The sequence below is a fragment of the Alexandromys fortis genome, unplaced genomic scaffold (assembly GCF_014885135.2).
Source record: "Alexandromys fortis isolate MF-2015 unplaced genomic scaffold, M_Fortis_MF-2015_v1.1 scaffold_7, whole genome shotgun sequence".
In the NCBI taxonomy this organism is placed as follows: domain Eukaryota; kingdom Metazoa; phylum Chordata; class Mammalia; order Rodentia; family Cricetidae; genus Alexandromys; species Alexandromys fortis.
In genome coordinates this window covers 9,158,196-9,177,900 of record NW_026067920.1, presented here as the reverse complement: position 1 = coordinate 9,177,900, position 19,705 = coordinate 9,158,196, and the positions used below count along the sequence as shown (strand labels likewise).

The following is a 19,705-nucleotide window of genomic DNA, read 5'->3' as shown; positions in this document are numbered from 1 at the left end:
GACCAGACCGTTAGGCACAGACTTTGTGGGCCGGGGAGCAGGAAGCAGCATTTGAAGCACCCGGGCAAAGGAGCTGTGAGTGGGCAGGGCCAAGCTCCCCCCGCAAAACCCACTTCCTACTTTACCGCAGCACTGTAGGAGTTAGGCAGGGCTGGGCCTCCCCTTTCTGTCTGCCCCTTCACCTCCGTACAGAAAGCTCTGGCGCCCTGACCTGAGTGCTCCCAGTGGGCAGGATGGAGGACGAGGAAGGCCCTGAGTACGGGAAGGCTGACTTTGTGCTTTTGGACCAACTGACAATGGAGGATTTCATGAAGAACCTACAGCTCAGGTAGATGGGGCATGAGTGCCGGGCTCCTTTCCCTCCTCTCCTCCCCTCTCATCCATGCAGACCTGAGTAAGGAAGGTACACTGGTCCCATCATCAGGGCCGGGAACAGGGTCACACACACCTAGACAATATAGGCTGGAATAATGGTGTCTCCGGGAGGTAACGGTCACCCAGAAAGCAACCAATTTTCAGAGTTGGACCTGCGCACTGGCTGTCACCACACCCTAATTGACAAGACCAGAATGTGGTGCCCCCTTGAGACTGATGAGCAAAGGCAAGGGGACCAGGAACTCTAGCGCCCTTTTCTCTGTACCTGCAGATATTTCTTCCCTAGGTCTCATGTGGGACCTTCCTCCAGCCTCCTTGAGAACTTCAGAATAAAACGGACTCCATCCTCGGGTCCCGAAAATCGCAGCAAGTTGATGCGATGCTCTGGGTTGTTCATGAGCGGGGTTCAGGCTACCACGGATGGGTAGAACCGATGCTGGAGCCCACTTTCCTGCTGAGGAAGGCTGGGAGGGGTCCAGGAGCTAAAACCACGGCATGACAAATGGCCTTGTTGCAGCGGAACTTCATGCCTGCCTCCTAGAGGGGTCTGCGGTGTGCTGGGAAGCTCCCTGGAGAGCACCTGAAGGCAGGGAATCTCCCTAGGCACAGAGGTGGAGGCCGCAGGCTGACCCATGGAGAGGGCTCTCCAGGAAATGAGCCAATGCTTTGTTAGCAGTCGGCCTCATTCTTGTGGAAAGCAAGCCCACGACCATGCCACCTCTGCTTTGTACACCGAGCCACAGAGGACAGTGGTGGCAGGTCACACAGCTTGTAGTCTCTGGGAGTACCCATGTCACAAGTGGCAGAAAGAGGAACCCTGAGGAGGCCTGCCTGGGGTTGGGCGGGTCCCACACACCGAGGGCAGATGGGACCTCAAGGAGCAAGCAGGCCGGGACTCCTCTCAAAGAACAAAATCCCAGAGAGGGACAACCCAGGCTCCTGCTGGTGACTTGGCTTGTGAACGGAAGGGTGGAGAAGTCTGAAGATGGGCTGGAGAGGGGTGGTGGCCACGACTAGGGGGTGAAAAGCAAATCACCACCCTATGATTTGGGTGGGGCAGGGCGAGTCCCCTTCCGGCTCTGGTCCCGCCTAGACTCTGAGACAGGAAACAACCAAGGCCCCCTCCCTGGAAGAGTCCCCTTTTCTCAGTCTCGTTAACCCAGCTGCCTCCAGGGGTCACCTGGGGCCAGCCCTGATGCTTGAGAAAAACCAGGGTTCTTTCATAAGTCAGTCCCCTTTGTGGAATGGATAAGTCTCTGATTCCTGGGACCTGAGCATCCTGCAGATAGCAGTGTGGACCACTCTGCACAGTGCTAAGGACTGCTCTGGGTGACTCAGTTTACCCAGGATAGCACCAGGGTGTCTTAAGTCACTGAGGCCTCTCTTTTCTCCTCTCTATGATCTTTTCTGGGAGGGGTTGATGACTGCTTGAGGCCTCCCATGTGGATGTGAATGCTGAGGCCTTACTCTGCTGTACCTAGGTTTGAGAAGGGCCGTATCTATACCTACATCGGTGAGGTGCTGGTATCCGTGAACCCCTACCAGGAGCTGCCATTGTATGGACCAGAGGCCATTGCCAAGTACCAGGGCCGTGAGCTCTACGAGCGACCACCCCATCTTTACGCTGTGGCCAATGCTGCCTACAAGGCAATGAAGCGTAGATCCAGGGACACCTGCATCGTCATCTCAGGTACCTGTGCCTGTGAACCGGATGCCAGAGTCATGCCTCACTAATAAATGAGGGGGGGTGCTTCCACCTGTAAGCATGGATGCTGCGGTGTCGCTGATGCTCGTTCCCTCTCCTCTTGGCAGGGGAGAGTGGAGCAGGGAAGACGGAAGCCAGCAAGCATATCATGCAGTACATCGCTGCTGTCACCAACCCAAGCCAGAGGGCTGAGGTGGAGAGGTGAGCACTTGGGGGCCCAGCAGCACAAGGCTTCTTTGCTAGGGGAAGGGCCTTGGGCTAGGAAACAAAAGATGAAAGGCAGAAGCCAGCTCAAGCCAACCTCTATCAGGAAGGCTTCAGGTCACTCCCTGTACCCTAAAGCCACACCGAGCACCTTTCAGATGAAAGGGCTGAGACCAAGACAAGGTGTGCACACTGCCAGCTGGGGAGGAGGTGGCATCAACAGGTCTCAAAGCAGGAAAGGGAACATTTTGTGGAGTCTACCGAAGCCTGGAGAAATTGACAGCCTGGTGAGGAGGGCCAGGCAGGCGTCTGAGTTCCAGTTGCCTTATCCAGGATATGGGCTGGAAGCCCAGCCCTCTACTCTGCATTCAGGCCCTGCAGAAGTACCCGGGTCTTAGCCTGTCTTTTCCAGTGGTAATGTTGTGGTGGGGGCTTGCAGGACACCTGCAAGAATATCAGTCTCCCAGCAGGTGACCATCCATGCTACCTCACTGTAGCTAAAGGCCTGCTGCAAAAGAGATGGGACCCGGGACTCTGCTGTAAAAGAGATGGGACCTGGGACTCTGCTGTAAAAGAGATGGGACCCGGGGGTGGCCACAAGAAACGGTACATGGCATTGGCTAAGCACTTGTCCTGGGCTCAGAGCTTCATGGACACAAGCAAGCTGGACAAGAGCACTTCCAGTTCTCAGAAGGAAGCTGACAGTTATGCACAGCGCAGGGGACACTCTGAACACGGTGGACCACTCGTTCCTCAGCCGGCTCAGCTTCCTGGCTCATCCTGAGACGCCGTGGTTATTCTCTAGATGGGGGTCTTTGCACTGAGTCCCTAGTCCCTCTGTCCACAGGGTGAAGGATGTACTGCTGAAGTCTACCTGTGTGCTGGAAGCCTTTGGCAATGCCCGAACCAACCGCAACCACAACTCTAGCCGCTTCGGCAAGTACATGGACATCAACTTCGACTTCAAGGGGGATCCTGTTGGAGGACACATCCACAGCTATCTGCTGGAGAAGGTGGGCGGATGGGCCGAGGTGACCCTTCCCTGACGCGAAGGTCCCAGGGGCTGGGAACATACATGGGGAAAGCAGAGCCCTCAGTGGCCCTTCTCTGGGCTTCAGTGTCCCTATGTCACAGCGTCCCTACTCCTGGGCTGCTTTCCTCCTGGTAATACACAGACCGGGTCCATACACAGACCGGGTCCTTGGTGCTGACCCACTCCCGGATTGGAATCCAACTACCCCTCTTGCCTCAGTCTAGGGTCCTCAAGCAGCATGTGGGTGAGAGGAACTTCCATGCCTTCTACCAGGTGAGTCTGTGAGTGGAGAGGGGATGAGAGCAAGCTAGCAAACAAAGGGAGAGGCAGGGAAGGGCATTAGGCTGGACCTGTCTTCCTTCCCTTCCTCGCTGCCCCCGATTTCCCCTCTCTGCCCAACGCTAACCAGCCCCCAACCACTGTCTTTATTCCCCTTACCTCTATCCCAAAGATCATACTTCACCCCAGGCACCAAAGGGTGGGACATTCTTGAGAATGGAGTTGTCTCCAACATCTGAGACCCAGAGACTCTAAGTACCCTGCCTGGGACACAGGCAGTTTTTCCTGTTTCTGTTGGGGGATAGAGTTGGTAAAGGAGGGTCCTTGAAACTCAGTGCCTAACGAAAGGACTTATGTGCCTTCCAGTTGCTTAGGGGCAGTGACGACCAAGAGCTGCAAGGACTGCATCTGGAGAGGAATCCTGCTGTGTATAACTTCACACGCCAGGGAGCCGGGCTCAGCATGGGTGTGCACAATGTGAGGGCAAGGGGTACGGGTCTCAGTCAGACTTAGGGAGTAGACAGCAATTGGCGTAGGCCAGAGGGTGTGAGCCGGTCAAGTAAGTGGGATCTCCTCCTGCTTATGTGTTGTTGCTTTATTGGTTGATGAATAACGCTACTTTGGCCTATGACAGGGCAGGGTAAAGCCGAGTGGGAAATCTGAAGAGATATAGAAAGGAATAGGCAGAGTCAGAGAGGCGCTGAAGGAGAAAGATGCCCGCCTGCTGGAACCTTACCGGTAAACCACGAGCCTCGTGGTAAAATATAAAATAACAGAAACAGGTCAATTTAAGATATAAGAGTTAGTTAATAAAAAGCCTGAGCTAATAGGCCGAGCAGTGGTTTTAATTAATATAGTTTCTGTGTAATTATTTTGTGTCTGGGTGGCCAGGATATGAACAAGTAGCCCCTACCTACAAGAAAATAGTTCAGGGAGGAGACAGGATACTGGATGAGCACATATGGATGGAGGAATAGGGACTCATGAAGCAGAGAGGGTGAGCAGGTGCTCAGAGATGGAGGAACTGAGGTCTAATAAGGGCAGGGGTCCTGGGCCCATGTTACGTGGGTAGTAAACACCTTCTCCCCTAGGCTTTGGATAGTGATGAGAAGAGCCACCAAGCCGTGATGGAGGCTATGCAGATCATTGGCTTCAGTCCTGAGGAGGTGGAGTCCATCCATCGGATCCTAGCTGCCATACTGCACCTGGTGAGCTTGGCCTGGAAATTGGGAGGGCGACCTCTCCTCCTGGGAGCGTCCAAAGGGGAAAGACTGGACTTAGTGGGGGATACTCCTGCAGAGTCATTGAGCCGCCTTCCTCCCCTGCTGAGTCTGAGTGGGCTGTGCCATAGTAGTAGGGTCTGATACAGAGTGGGGAGCCTAGGCTCTTTGACAGCTGAGCCTTGACTCTCACGCCTCTGGCACTGTGGCCTCTGAGCTCTTCCTCAGCACCTCTCTGCTTCGGTTCTTCTTGAGAGGCCTCAGTTGCAAGTTTTAGAACTCTGCTGTGTCTGTGGCTCACGGTGGTCAGTTGACAGCGCTGGCTAGGTGAAAGCTGTGTTCTCCCACGCCCACATCCTCTGTCTCCATCTGTGTCCATCTGTCCATCTGTCCTTCTCTCTGCCCAAAGGCAGCCAACCTGCTCATGATTCCTTCGTCACCAGGGCAACATCGAGTTTGTGGAGACAGAGGAAAATGGGCCACAGAAAGGAGGCCTGGCAGTAGCAGAGGAGGCCCTGGTGGACTACGTGGCCAAGCTAACAGCCACACCCAGGGACCTTGTTCTTCGAACCTTACTGGCTCGTACAGTGGCTTCCGGAGGCCGAGAACTCATAGAGAAAGGCCACACTGTGGCCGAGGCCAGCTATGCCCGGGACGCCTGTGCCAAGGTATTCAGCTCTTCTCAGAGCAGCTGGAGGGAGAAACCATGGGGCCTTGATAGGGATGGTGGGCTGGTCACACAGAAAACACGTCCTACTCCAGGCAGTGTACCAGCGGTTGTTTGAGTGGGTCGTGGACAGGATCAATGGCATCATGGAACCCCGGGGCCGTGACCCTCGGCGTGACGGCAAGGACACAGTCATTGGTGTGCTGGACATCTATGGCTTTGAAGTCTTCCCCGTCAACAGGTAGGCAACCCAGCCAACCGCAACTGTACATTTGACCCTGTAACCACTGTGGCCCTCGTAATTCAGAAACTTTGTTTGGGCCAGGAGGAAGGAATGTTTAGATTCTCCTGCCGGCCCTTGAGTCTAAGCTTGCCTTGGCTCTACCTCCAGGCAGTTATGGTAACCTGATGGCAGGTGAAATTTGGGGGCTCACTTCTCTTGATGGCTCCCAAGTTCATTCTGGGACATGGGGTGGTAGGGAGGAGAGCTCATACCTCACAGTGCAGAGCTGTTAGGAGACAGGCAGCTGTCCATCACTACCTAACCCCCAAGGAGTGAGAGCCCCTCTGAAGGTCCCACCCCACCCCCAGCTTTGAGCAGTTCTGCATCAACTATTGCAACGAGAAGCTCCAGCAGCTCTTCATCCAGCTTATCCTGAAGCAAGAGCAAGAGGAGTATGAGCGCGAGGGCATCGCCTGGCAGAGCGTGAGCACAGCCGCTGGGCTGGCGGGGGCGGGGGGGGGGCAGGGGGCGGGGGGCGGTGGTGATGGGGGCGGGGGCGGGGCCGGGGGCGGGGAGGGCGGCTGGTGGCTATCAGGGAGGAGCATGCGTTAGGAGCCTCAAGGGACCTGGAAGGGCAACAAGCAGGCCCTGAGCAAGGGGAGGCGACCGGTCAGTGTCGGGAGTTTTTCTAGAGCCTCCCTTCTGGTGTCCTCCACTCCAGATTGAATACTTCAACAACGCCACCATCGTGGAACTAGTCGAGCGGCCCCACCGAGGCATCCTGGCTGTGCTAGATGAGGCCTGCAGCACAGCAGGCCCGATCACTGACCGCATCTTCCTGCAGACCCTGGACACACATCACCGCCACCACCCGCACTATTCGAGCCGCCAGGTGCGCTAGTTGTCCCCGTGCAGTGGCAGCACCGAGGGTGGGGACACGTACAGAGGTAGCCTGATGCTACTGTCATAGTTACCTCTGTCCAGCAAAGGTGCCTGTGGGATTGTCCCCTCACATAGACTACAAAGCTGCCCCCATTGCCCATGTCTTACCATTGCCTGTACCACAGCTTTGCCCTACAGATAAAACCATGGAGTTTGGCCGAGACTTCCGGATCAAACACTATGCAGGGGATGTCACGTGAGTAGGACCTTCAGTCCCAAGAAGCATAGGTACAGGAAAGACACCAAGTTTTGGGTCCTACCCCAGCTGTATGCATCTAGACGCTCCTTTAAAACACCCAGGTCAAACTGGGCATGGTGGCATACACTTTCAATCCCAGCACTTAGAAGGCAGAGGCAGGCAGCTGTCTGTAAGTTCAAGGTCATTCCACTCTACAAAGTGATTCCAGGTCAGCCAGGGCTACACAATAGGGAGACCCTCTCAAAAAAAAAAAACAAAAGCAAAAACCTAACAACAAAATACCCATTCTAGAGCCCTACCTTACCCCTGTTATATGAAGGGGTTGGTAGGTGGTCCCTAGAAAGCAAGAATCCTGCATATTTTTCCTTTTCTTCTTTGTCTCCCTTTCCCTTTTCTTCCTTATTTCCTTTCTATCTTTTTCTTTTTGTTCTGGAGATCAGATTTGGGGTCTTTGTGCACACGGTAGGCAAGCACTGTTCCAGTGAGTGCCTCCCCAACCCTTACGTGGTCTATATAGGTTGTCACTACTGGCCTAGAACCCGTGGCTCTCCTCCATCAGCCTTCCAGTTGTTGGGATTGTTGCATGTACCCCCACATCCTGGCTAATTCCTTGCGCTTATAGTTAGCCCCCGGTGGGGCTTATAGTTAGCAGTCCCGACAGCTGTCCTGGCTTGCTTTCTGTTGCTGTGATAAGGGCCACGACCAAGAGTGACTTGGGGAGGAAAAGGTTTGTTTCAGAAACATAATCCAATTATAGTTCCTCGTTTGAGGAACTCAAAGCAGGAACTGAAGCAGAGGCCCTGGAAAAGCTTGTGTCAAGTTGACAAAAAAACTAACTAGCACCACACTTCGGAGCTTCAAAGTCTAGGTTTTCTTTCTGGGCTTGTCATTATGACCGATAATTTACCTCTCATTCCTCTCTGAAGTGCAGTATTTGATGGAAGCTTCCCAAGGAGAGGAAATTGATGATCATACCTGTTACAGTAATCCACACTTGTATCTTCATCAATGCTATAAGCAGAGCCAATATTTATCAATTAACTTTCCAGTGGTCCAAGAACCAAGAATTCTTCTGAGGTTCTATGTCACGAGGCTGGAGCTGTTCGTCATGACTGTAATTGCTGGTATTCATAGAAACCCAGCAGACCTGGCTCAAGTATTTAGTGTACCTCGAGAAGCGGAGCCATGAGACAGCGTTTCCAAAGCCACCCAGTGCACTCGAGGAAGAGCTAGGATTTGGTGCAGGGATGTTTGGCTTTAGTTCTGGGACCTCCGCCACTGAGTCCTTTCCGGCAGGGGAGTTTATCCTAAGGAGAATAGGTGTAGGGGACAAAAGAGAACGCAGACCCAAGGGAGACCAGGCAGCAGAGGGTAGCAGCTGGGAGATACTAACCCAGGAAATTAGAGATAGATGGCAGAAGGTGGCACTCTAGGTGGCCTGTCTGCTGGGCCCTTGATCTACTCACCCACTCTTGTCTTGGTCAGGTACTCTGTGGAGGGCTTCATTGACAAGAATAGAGATTCCCTTTTCCAGGACTTCAAACGGCTGCTGTACAATAGGTAAGGGCGGCTTTTGCCAGGCCAGGCTGGGGGCCAGGGACTCTGAGGTCTAATCCCTACTTAATTCACAGACAGCCTGAGAGGTTCAAAAATAAAACTACGTAGTTTGGAGCCATCCTAGGTCACGTGGGCTACGCCTTGCCAGGGCATCTGGGTAAACGCAGCTTGTGTCTACAGTGCAGATCCCACCTTGCGGGCCATGTGGCCAGATGGGCAACAGGACATTACAGAAGTAACCAAGCGCCCCCTGACAGCTGGCACGCTTTTTAAGAACTCCATGGTTGCACTAGTGGAGAACTTGGCTTCCAAGGTATTGCCTTTCATGTCCTTCTCTGTCATGGAGGGGTGGGCATTCTTATTCTGTCTGCTTGGGTCCTGCTTGCCCCACTAGGGACCAGATCTGTAGTAGAGGTTAGATATGGTGCTCAGAGGTCAGACTTGTACAACCACTGAACACAGGGCAAGCTTTGAAAGCAGTAAACCCCTAGCCTACTGCCTCCTGGGTAAGAGTGTCTGAAAGCCACAGGGACCAGAAATTGGCACTAGCTCTCTTGGGGAGCTTCAGACCGAAAGTCAGAGGAGCAGCTGAGAGGAGGGTATGGAAGGGTGCGTTAGCAGAACATCCAGAAATGGTAGCCTCTCTGGCGCAGAGGGAGAAGGCAGAGAGAAGAGCTCCTTCCTCCTTCCTGGACCGGAACCTAGCTCTGGGCTCTGGTTCGTGAGGCTCTAGGACCCTTGTTCTGCTGTGATTTCCCTTATCCCGGCTCTGCTAATCCAGCTCTTTGGGGCCTGAGAAGCCCTGTCTTCTTGGGGCAGGACACACAGAAACCACAAGCTTAGGCCCCTAAGTGCCCTCTGTCCCTACAGGAGCCCTTCTATGTCCGCTGCATCAAGCCCAATGAAGACAAGGTGGCTGGGCGGCTCGATGAAGCCCACTGTCGCCACCAGGTGGCATACCTGGGGCTCCTGGAGAATGTGAGGGTCCGCAGGGCTGGCTTTGCTTCCCGTCAGCCCTACCCGCGATTCCTGCTCAGGTACAGGCTCCCACGCCCACCACAAACGTGGGCGATGACTCCATGTGGAATCTGGCAGGTAGAAGCAGAGGGACCCTAAATAATGTCTTAAATGACGATGCAAGTTGGAGCCAGTGTACCTCTGGCCCCAAGGCACCCACCAAAATGTCAGTGAGAAAGTGTGGGGAAGATGTGTGTATGTGAACATGTGTATATGTGCAAGGCCATATGTGGGGACACATGTAATAGGTGTGGGAAGAAATTGGTGGTGAGGGCAATGCCCAAGGTCATAACTGTCAGTCCCGTGGATTCCTGGTACCCCTACATTCTTCCCAGTGCTCTTCACGGAGCGGGGATCGATGTGTACTGTCTGACACCAAACTCCCACCTTCCTGTTCTGTGGTGACAGGTACAAGATGACCTGCGAGTACACGTGGCCCAACCACCTGCTGGGCTCCGACAAGGAGGCTGTGAGCGCCCTGCTGGAGCAGCATGGGCTGCAAGGGGATGTGGCCTTTGGCCACAGCAAGCTCTTCATCCGATCCCCAAGGACGCTGGTCACTCTGGAACAGAGCCGAGCTCGCCTCATTCCCATCATTGTGTTATTACTGCAGAAGGTACGAGAAGGGGTGCCAGTTGGACACCCTCTTTGAGGGGGATGAGTGTCCACAAAGAGCTGCAGACTATGCCTTTCCCACTGCACTCTTGATAGTGTTCCTGATATTTTGAAGTCATGCGTGGGTCCCTGGCTGCCTTCCTTGTGAGGTTCAGTCTGAGTTCTGACAGTCACATTCTGGGGATGCCCCTCTGTCTCTGGGAGCCGTGGAGACATTCATCTCCTGTCTCCTCTCTCCCACACAAGCTTTCTGCCTAGGGAGCCAACAGGGCCAGCTTACAAGGTCTGGTCCAGAAGAGCTGCTCTTTCCTGAGAGCCCGCAGAGCCTTAAGCAGGGCTTGCCTATCCTCAAGGGCCACATGCCTACCCAAGAACAAGCCTCCAGATGGAAGTGGCTCCAAAGAGCAGGAGGTGTGGTCAGCCTTCTTGGAGACAAGCCAGGGGTGCTCAGGAAAGACTAAAGGCCATCTTAGAGTAGGACATTAGTGCCTTGCTTGGGAATGACCCCTTGTTCTATCCCATGGGTTCCATCTAGGCATGGCGTGGCACCCTGGCTAGGTGGCGCTGCCGGCGGCTAAGGGCCATCTATACTATCATGCGCTGGTTCCGGAGGCACAAGGTGCGTGCTCACCTGCTTGAACTGCAGCGACGGTTCCAGGCTGCACGGCAGCCCCCACTCTATGGCCGTGACCTTGTGTGGCCACCACCTCCTGCTGTGTTGCAGCCCTTCCAGGACACTTGCCATCTTCTTTTCAGCAGGTACCATCTCAGCCCTCCATATGATTTCTCATGCAGTCACTGTCCTCTGAATCCTTGAGCCTGACTGGGAGACCCACCCCCTGAATAAGCAGGAAGATAGGGTTGAGTAGTAGTAACTGGCCATCGAGGTACCATGACTGTACTGGTCCAGTGCCATGGCCTTCACAGAGGAAGCTAGTTAGGGAGGCTGGGAAATGGGGACTCTGTGTTGGTAGGGACCTGGAAATCTGAGTAGTTCTCCGGAAGGAGAACCCAAAGCAAGTGTCAGGCTGAACGACTGTGGGTTTGGAGGTTGTCTCCTAAGGACACACATTGGGTACAAAAGGTCAAGGCCAGAAAGATAGGCAGGGATGGGGACCCAAAGAGCAGTCAACATCAGATGAAGAAACGGCTCTTTGGGGGAGGAGCTGGAGAAGCCATGAACACAGATAGGTGTCTTCTGATCCTTGTCCTCTTCAAGGTGGCGGGCACGGCAGTTAGTGAAGAACATTCCTCCTTCAGACATGACCCAGATCAAGGCCAAGGTGGCCGCTATGGGGGCCTTGCAAGGATTGCGTCAGGATTGGGGCTGCCAGCGGGCCTGGGCCCGAGACTACCTGTCCTCTGTGAGTATCGTTCGGTCCAGGGCAATGAGTGCTCAGAACTGAACTAACCCTGGCATGGGTCTTACCAGCTATTCTGTCCATCCTGGTGTTGCCTGGCCTGTTGAACCCTCTTCTTGGCCCTGCTCCAAAGGTTCTTGCTTGAGGTTTTGGGATTTTTTAACCATACCCAATCCTGGATTCTGTTGAACAACCCCTGCCCCCTGAGAGTGCTGTGTTCTCAGGCACAGGTGCCCTTCATATTCTCAGTTACAATACCCATTCAGACACAAGCACACACATGGGCATGCGTACACATTCTCTCACACGTCACATTTGCCAATATTCCTGTTGCCATGGCTCCCTTCACCTTCTCCCGGCTATTGTCAGTTTGCCATCTCTCTAGCTTGCCTTCTGTTGCTGTGATAAACACTGTGGCCAGAAACAACCTGGGTAGAAAAGGGTTCATTTCAGTGCATAGAGTATAGTCAACCATCCAGGGAAGCCCAGGCAGGGACTCAGGGCAGGAACTGATGCAGAAACCACAGGGGAGTGCTGCCAACTGGCCCACTCTCCTTGTCTTGCTCAACCATCATTTAGGTAGCCCAGGCCCACCTGCCTGGGGACACCACCCACAGTGGGCGGGGCCCTCTTGCATCAATAAGCAATCAAGAAAATATCATGCAGGCACTTCTCAGGTGTGTCAAGTTGGCAACTAACATTAGCTATGACACCATCCCTGGGCCTGGTCTCCAGAGTATTTCTGTGTGGTTGGGTGAGACATGCAACCCATTCATGCCTTCTGGAGCCTTTCTCTAGAACTTCCACATAAAATCCAGTCCAGCCAGGCTAGTTTTCAGGAAGAGGAGGCCATTCAACTGTCAAAACAGTGAAGTTCTGTGCCCTCCGCTCTCAAAGAACCCGTATGCTCAGCTGTGGAAGTACAGGACCTTGACTAAGATTCACCATGGCGGAGGAGCTGGAGAGATGGCTCAGAGGTTAAGAGCATTGCCTGCTCTTCCAAAGGTCCTGAGTTCAATTCCCAGCAACCACATGGTGACTTACAACCATCTGTAATGGGGGTCTGGTGCCCTCTTCTGGTCTGCAGGTATACTCACAGACAGAATATAGTATACATAATAAATACATAAATAAATAAACAAATAAATAAATATTAAAAAAAAAAGATTCACCAAGGCGGAGAAGGATATTTTGCTGAGAGTTTCTGTCAATCCAGCATGATTCCAGACCCCACCCCAAGCACCCTCTTCCCATCATTTGTCTTCAGGACACTGACAACCCCACAGCTTCTCACCTGTTTGCTGAGCAACTGAAAGCTCTTCGGGAGAAGGATGGTTTTGGGTCCGTGCTTTTTTCCAGTCACGTGCGCAAGGTTGGTACTTGAATGGAGGTCATGGGGCACAAAGATGAGAGACACTCAGAGGAGACCTGAGACTGCCCCAGCCAGTTCTGGTGGCTTCAGATACCCTAGAAAGTGTCATCCCCGGTCAGTCAGTGAGGAAAGGACATAGAGAGGGAGGAAGTTGGGGTTGCTGGGCCTGGAGAAGAATGGGCAGTACCAGCCTGGGCCCAGCCAGCTCCTCCGCAGGTGAATCGCTTCCGCAAGAGCCGGGACAGGGCCCTCCTGCTCACCGACCGGCATCTCTACAAGCTGGAGCCTGGCCGACAGTACCGGGTGATGCGGGCTGTGCCCTTGGATGCGGTGAGCATGGTAGACATTCTCCACCACCTGTAGAGTGTCGGTGAGGACCCTGGGCTGGGAGCCTTACCTCGTCTTCTCCATTGTCTATCTGTCCAGGTCACCCGCACTCAACGGATGGTAGCACTCCTCTGAAAACCCTATAGTAACTTTCTCAAGTACCTCAGCGCCCCTACCTCATGCTTTCACGCTCTAGCCAAGTCAAATACCCCCTCTCTCTCTGCCTTTGCTGTCTTAGAGGATCTCCTGCCTGTGTAGATCTGAGCCCTCACCATAACTTTTAGTAACCTCCTCTGGGACACTGTCCCTTCCTTTGCCTGGCCCTATGGCAACTTGGTTCTTTGCATGCCAGCTTCATTCCCAAGAATTTTCTTTCTCATAGGACAAGGAGCAGCCTGAGACAGGGATGGGGCTATGTTACCTCTGAGTCTCCCACCCCTGGTGATTCCAATGCTATGAGAGCCAAAGGACCAGTGGTATCACTCTATCTATGTGATACAGTAGCTATATCCTGTTGCATGATGTCATGCCCGTCGTCCCCTCTGTCAGCAGGGATCAGAGAGGGGAGGCAGGGACAGCATAGGGTGGCTGGATACTGGAGTGGACACTCTGCCAAAGATAGGGCTCCCCAAGTGGGGCTCAGGGAAGTCTTGTTGGAAGGAAGTGGTTTGCTTGATGTGACTCTGACCCCAAGCTCTCTGTTCAGGTGACAGGGCTGAGTGTGACCAGTGGACGAGACCAGCTGGTGGTGCTACACGCCCAAGGCTATGATGACCTTGTAGTGTGTCTACACCGTTCCCAGCCACCACTCGACAATCGCATTGGGGAGCTGGTGGGCATGCTGGCTGCACACTGCCAAGGGTGAGTCTGGGGTCCTTTTGGGAAGTGGGCATACAGAGCTCTGCCACCCTGACCCTCTGCTCTTCCTGCTGCAGGGAGGGGAGAACCCTGGAGGTCCGTGTTTCTGACTGTATCCCACTGAGTCAACGTGGTGCCCGGCGCCTCATCTCTGTGGAGCCAAGGCCAGAGCAGCCTGAGCCAGATTTCAAATGTAGCCGCAGTGCCTTCACCCTCCTCTGGCCAAGCCACTGAGCCAGCCCAAGCCAGTCTAGCTTGGTTTCCACAGAGTTCTAAAATCACCTGGCTTTGCCTTGGCCACGCCAAAGGCCAGGACTTGTCCACCCCTGCCTGGAACATCACACAATAAAGATGCTATATTTGTGTCTAGTGTGGCTGCTGCTGCCTTGGCCAGTGTTGACCCAGCATTCCCTGCTCATCCACTGCAGGCTGATCTACAGAGGGAGTTCCAGGACAGGCTCCAAAGCTACAGAGAAACCCTGTCTCAAAAAAACAAAAATAAAACAAAACAACTACAATAAGAGAGGTGGTACAAATGGGGATAGTCAGAACAAAAGGTACCATAGAACCCAAGTGTGGCAAGAGGGTTACCTGGGAAATGATAGAAAGAAACAGGGAACTCTGAGAACTTTTGTCTGACTTATGTGATTATACACACAGCTAGCAGCTAGCTCTCCCTTTTGGGGTTTTTTGAGACATAGTTTCTATATGTAGCCCAGGCTGCTTGGAACTCACAGAGATCCTCCTGCCTCTCCCCCCCCCCCCCAGTGCTGGGATCAGAGGCATGCGTCACTGCTGCCTGGTCACCCATCTTAGTTTTGCAGGTGTTTGCCCGTTTTCTCTCAACTCCTATAATGATGGTTACAACGCCGCGTGAGCTCCTGGGTGGCAATGCACAACACAGGCTACGAGTTCCCCATGAAGTCAGGGGCCCACGGGTAGCTCTCTAGCCAAGCCCACTTCAAGGGCAGAGCTCTCAGGAGACTCCCAGCATTCCACTGTGTAGGGCCAGTCAAGCCCTGTCTGTATCAAGCCCCTCTGACCCCCAGCACCCACCACCTGGGCCTCAGCAGTCAGAACCACTGCTTTCGCCCTGTCTATCCATCTGCAGATGGCAATGGCTAGCTATTGCCCCCTGGCAGATGGGAATTTTCCAGGTTGGATATGTGGAGTTTGACCTTCCTATGGTGCCTGTAGAGGTAGAATTTACCTCATCTTTGATCTGGGAGGCAGGAATAGAGAAGACTTCCATGGGGCGTCTCAACCCCCAGCTCCTGTTAGGGATGTCCTCAGGTACCCACTCTCACAGGGCGGGGGCAGAGAGAAACCTGAGACTCAAGACATAGAACCTAGCAAACACAACACCACTGGGGTGTGCTCTTGCTCTCACTATGTCTTGGAGGAAGAAAAGGTTAGAACATTCCAGAAGCAACTTTAGACAAGCGGAACCATCTGTTCAGTTTAAATCCTCACTAAGAATAATCCCGCAGATGGAGACAGCCCAAATTGCAAGGTCCCTGTGGCAGGGCTGGGGGATTATTAGTTCTGTGACTCCATTTCCCATGCACCACCTGTCACTCTGTCCTACTTACCAGGAATGAAAATGTGCCACCAAGAACACCCCATATACTTTCCAAGGGACCAAGCAGCAGCACAGGAACCGCACAGCCTTGCAACTCTGCCCCCATCAGGAGCCAGCCCGTGTGTCCTTTCCCAAAGCAAGGCTGACCTCCCTACATCTCCACAGCACAAAGCCAAGCACAGGTGGACACACGGGGGGGGGGGGGGAGTGTGACTGTGCACAGATACTGCCCATCACGTTGGGGATAGAGGTAACGGCACAGGACCGCCAGCAGCGCTGGGCTATGAACGCCTCATCACCCTTTGAAATAAAGCTGCGGATAGCAGCGTGTGTGGATGATTAACAGGGGAGTGTGGAGCAAGAGGGTGAGCACCAGAGAGTTCCTGGAGGCATAGGAGTTCAGGGCAGTCACTGATGGTCACCAAGTAGATGGTCTTGGTTATCAAACGATTGGATTGAAAGATGTTGAGGACGGGACTCAGGAGGGAAAGGTGGAGGAAGAAGCTAGAGAAAGTGAGTGTGTCTGTCACTGCTGGTGTCACTGGAGGGCAGTGGACATCAGCATCTTCAGCTTTTCAACATGGACGTCAAACCAGTGACTCTCCAGGAAGAATTCAGGTCTTCAGCCTTGGACCAGAACTGCGGAGGCTTTTCAGCGTCATGCGCTGAGAAGCGACTGAGTTCTCTGCTTCTTTGGTCATGGCAGAGTCCAAGGAGGTTAAAGGGACCTTGCCGAGACTCAGAAGTGTGAGGTAACTGAGATACAGAGAGAATCTCTGGACTGCGACCAGCTGCTCAAGCCAAGTCACAGGGTCAGAACTGAGCAGAGCGTTGGGGTCAAGTGGAGCTGCCATACAAGATTCAGGACCATGTCCAGACAAATAGGGTAACCAGCTGGATGGTTGGGCAGCAATTCAAGTGGACAACATCACTGTGGGAGCCAAAAGGAGCAGCAGCTTCTGTGGTTGGGAGTGATCTGTCTGTCAGTCCTTTGACAAATGCACTTGGGAGGCAGATGACAGGTTGTTGGGGACTATTGCCATCAGTGTTAGGTGTCTCCCACTTTAAGGGGTCCAGGTGAGTGCACTTCACTCTCGAGTCTGGTGTAGTTGATATGTTCTCGTGGGTCTGGTTTCCTGATATGATTTTACCATGCCTATGTGGCTCCAATTTATTTTGAAAACTTTATGCCACATTTATATTTGTAGAAAGAAGTTACTTCTCAGTCTGTGTCTTGTGGGAAGGGCAGGACAGAGGACTGTGTATGTGTCTAACAAGGTTCATGATGTGGGAGTGTCAAATATCAATCTGTTGATTTCATTGGTTAATTAATAAAGAAATTGCTTGGCCTGATAGGTTAGAACATAGGTGGGTGGAGTAAACAGAACAGAATGCTGGGAAGAAGGGAAGTTAGGCAGACGCCATGCCTCTCCTCTCCAGGGCAGATGCAATGAAGCAAGCCACCAGGTCAGACATGCTGAATCTTTCCCAGTAAGACTGGTGCTACACAGATTACTAAATATAGGTTAGGCAAGATGTGAGAATTAGCCATTAAGAGGCTAGAACTAATGGGCCAAGCAGTGTTTAAAAGAATACAGTTTCCATGTAATTATTTCGAGACATAAGCTAGCCAGGCGGCCGGGAGCCGGGTGGCAGGAACGCAGCCCGCAGCTCCTTCTACAGGTTCAGAGTCATGTTTGTGTTCACTTACAACAGTCAAGGGGTGCTTGTAAAATGGAATCTCTCGGGGAAAGACATGGACTGAAAACCACGATTTATACTAAATACAGATCTTTGACTGCCTAGCAGATCTGTTTTATATATTTATATTGTCTGTTTGCATCTTTTTGGTTATGCTACTCTAGAGAACCCTAAATAATAACAGGGTTTGATACCAGGAGTAGTTCTATAGAAACTGTAAGGTTGAACGTCCTTAACAGCCTGACGTGTCTCAAGCTGACTCTAAATCTGACTACAACTAAAGCTATTTCACTGCTTAAAGAATATGCAAAAATAGGGCTGGAGAGATGAATCAGTGGCTAAGAGCACTGAATGCTCTTCCAGAGGACCTGGGTTCAATTCTCAGGACCCACATGGTAGCTCAACCCTGTCTATAACTCTAGTTCCAGGCCTTCTGACACCTCCAAACAGGCATGCATTTAGGCAAAACACCAATGAATATAAAATAAAATAAATTATATATATATATAAACAAATAAGAGCATTTAAGATTCTTGATTTAAGTCAGGTGGTGGTATATGACATATTCCTTTAATCCCAGCTCCCAGGAAGCAGAGGCTGGCAGATCTCTGAATTTGAGGTCAGTCTGGTCTACAAAGGGAGTTCCAGAACAGCCAGGGCTACACAGAGAAACCTTATCTCAAAACACAAAAGCAAAGCAAAACGAAAAAGTCACCATTTCCCATTTGCGAGCAGTGAAGAATCTGGCAGCTCTGTAATAGTGCTTTGGCACATTTCTGGAAAGCCGAGGAACATCTTGCTGCTGCCTTCTGGTTTCTAGATTCTCTGGACGAAGTAACAGAGGGAACGGCTGATCCAAGAGATCCAGTTTCCTAGCTGTGATGTGCACACACTCCAAAGGCTTCGGGGCACGTCCTGAACTCCTCTCCAGCGGCCATAGGGCTGAAGCTGTGGTGACCGTTGCTTTACAGTGCGCATTTAAGTTCTGGCCTCCACAGGCCTCTGTAGTCGACATAAGAGCATTGACTCGAGAGGGGTGGGATGCGGTAACCGGGGTGGAGATGTGTGGAGAGACCCCAGAGAGACAGTGGACACTGAACTCCCTTTACCTGAGGCTGTGGTCTCCCTGCTCTTAGCAGTATGAGTGTGCCAGTCCTGTGTCATAACTCTGTCTGAAGAGTCTTGATTGTCCAGCTCTTTCATAAGGTGTTGTAGGAGGCCACTTGTTTGTTTCCCGGCCACCTAGACACCCGAAATAATCACACAAATACTATGTAATTTAAGTCACTGCTTGGCCAATCACTTAAACATACTGCTAGCTAACCCTTTTATCTTTGGTTAACCCATTTCTATTATTTTATATTTTACCATAAGGCTTGTGGCCTACCTGCAAGGTTCCGGCTACCAGCTTGCGTCTTTCTCCTCTGGAGGCTCCATGGGGGCTCTCTGACTCTGCCTTCTTTCTCCAAGCATTCAGTTTAGTTTTCCCCTCCTACCTCTGTTCTTCCCTGCATTAGGCCCAAAGCAGTTTATTAATCAGTAGTAATCACAGCATACAGAGGGAATCCTACATCAACAAGGTATCACGCTGGCCCATAATACTGATGGCATCACACTGAATGGGTCAAGTGAGAAGGGAGTAGTGATAAGTCTAGACTTGCTGATAAAGCACACATACATCAGAGGACAGGGCAGGCTTCTTCAGAAGGCTTTACTTTTTTTTTCAGATTTTCTTTTAAAGATTTACTTATTTGATATGTATACAGTGTTCTGCCTACATATATCCCTGCAGGCCGGAAGAGAGCATGAGATCTCATTACAGATAGTTGTGAACCACCATGTGGTTGCTGGGAACTGAACTCCGGACCTCTGGAAATGGCACAGAGTGCTCTTAACCCCTGAGCCATCTCTCCAATCCTAAGATTTTTATTTATGTGCTTGTTTGTTTGTTTATTATGTATACATTTGTGTTGTATGATGTTTTACTCTTTTGTTTTTTTGAGGGCCCACCACCCAGCTCCCAAATAAATCACACAAGAAGGCCTACTCTTAGTTATGAATGCCTGGCCTTAGCTTGGCTTGTTTCTTGCCAGCTTTCCTTATCTTATGTTATCCCATCTACCTTTTGTCTCTAGGCTTTTATCTTTCTTTTCTGTAAATCTGACTTTCAATCTCACTCTGTGGCTGCTGGGTGACTGGGTGGCTGACTCCTTGAGTCCTCCTTTCTTTGTCTAATGGGGTCCTCAAGAGTCTAGCTCTTAAGAAACCCCTCTCAGGGTTTGATTAAAGAAATGACAATAAGCGAAGGGGGCTAGAATCTGGGGGTTAAGAAATCTACTCACTGAGAGAGGTAACCAAGACACAGAAAGACAATTATCACATGTACTCACTCATAGGTGGTTTTTAAACATAAAGCAAAGAAAGCCAGCCTACAAACCACAATCCCAGAGAACTTAGACAACAATGAG

At 52.0% G+C, this 19,705-nt stretch overlaps 1 protein-coding gene across 2 annotated transcripts; it reads left to right on the top strand.

The window, feature by feature from the left end:
- Positions 1-221: 221 nt before the first annotated feature.
- Positions 222-14,370, top strand: Myo1g (myosin IG). 2 transcript variants are annotated; one of them, XM_050140829.1, is made up of 22 exons: positions 222-328; positions 1,857-2,065; positions 2,188-2,281; positions 3,132-3,297; positions 3,537-3,590; positions 3,963-4,073; positions 4,688-4,804; positions 5,260-5,484; positions 5,579-5,724; positions 6,075-6,189; positions 6,428-6,598; positions 6,774-6,844; positions 8,333-8,407; positions 8,585-8,717; positions 9,275-9,441; positions 9,830-10,037; positions 10,572-10,795; positions 11,256-11,400; positions 12,665-12,769; positions 12,986-13,099; positions 13,803-13,957; positions 14,032-14,370. In XM_050140829.1, the coding sequence occupies exons 1-22, from the start codon at positions 234-236 to the stop codon at positions 14,186-14,188; spliced, it is 3,057 nt and encodes a 1,018-aa protein (XP_049996786.1). In that variant the 5' UTR covers positions 222-233; the 3' UTR covers positions 14,189-14,370. The 2 variants fall into 2 exon arrangements, with proteins under 2 accessions (XP_049996786.1, XP_049996785.1); XM_050140828.1 differs by lacking the exons at positions 222-328; positions 1,857-2,065 and having other exon boundaries at positions 2,189-2,281; positions 3,542-3,590; positions 14,032-14,368.
- Positions 14,371-19,705: the final 5,335 nt, after the last annotated feature.

Excerpts from the sequence above, each read along its gene's own strand:
- Myo1g (XM_050140829.1), top strand. The coding sequence starts at position 234 with ATGGAGGACGAGGAAGGCCCTGAGTACGGGAAGGCTGACTTTGTGCTT. Across the intron at positions 329-1,856 it reads ATGAAGAACCTACAGCTCAG|GTTTGAGAAGGGCCGTATCT; the intron begins GTAGATGGGGCA and ends TGCTGTACCTAG. Across the intron at positions 3,591-3,962 it reads ACTTCCATGCCTTCTACCAG|TTGCTTAGGGGCAGTGACGA; the intron begins GTGAGTCTGTGA and ends TGTGCCTTCCAG.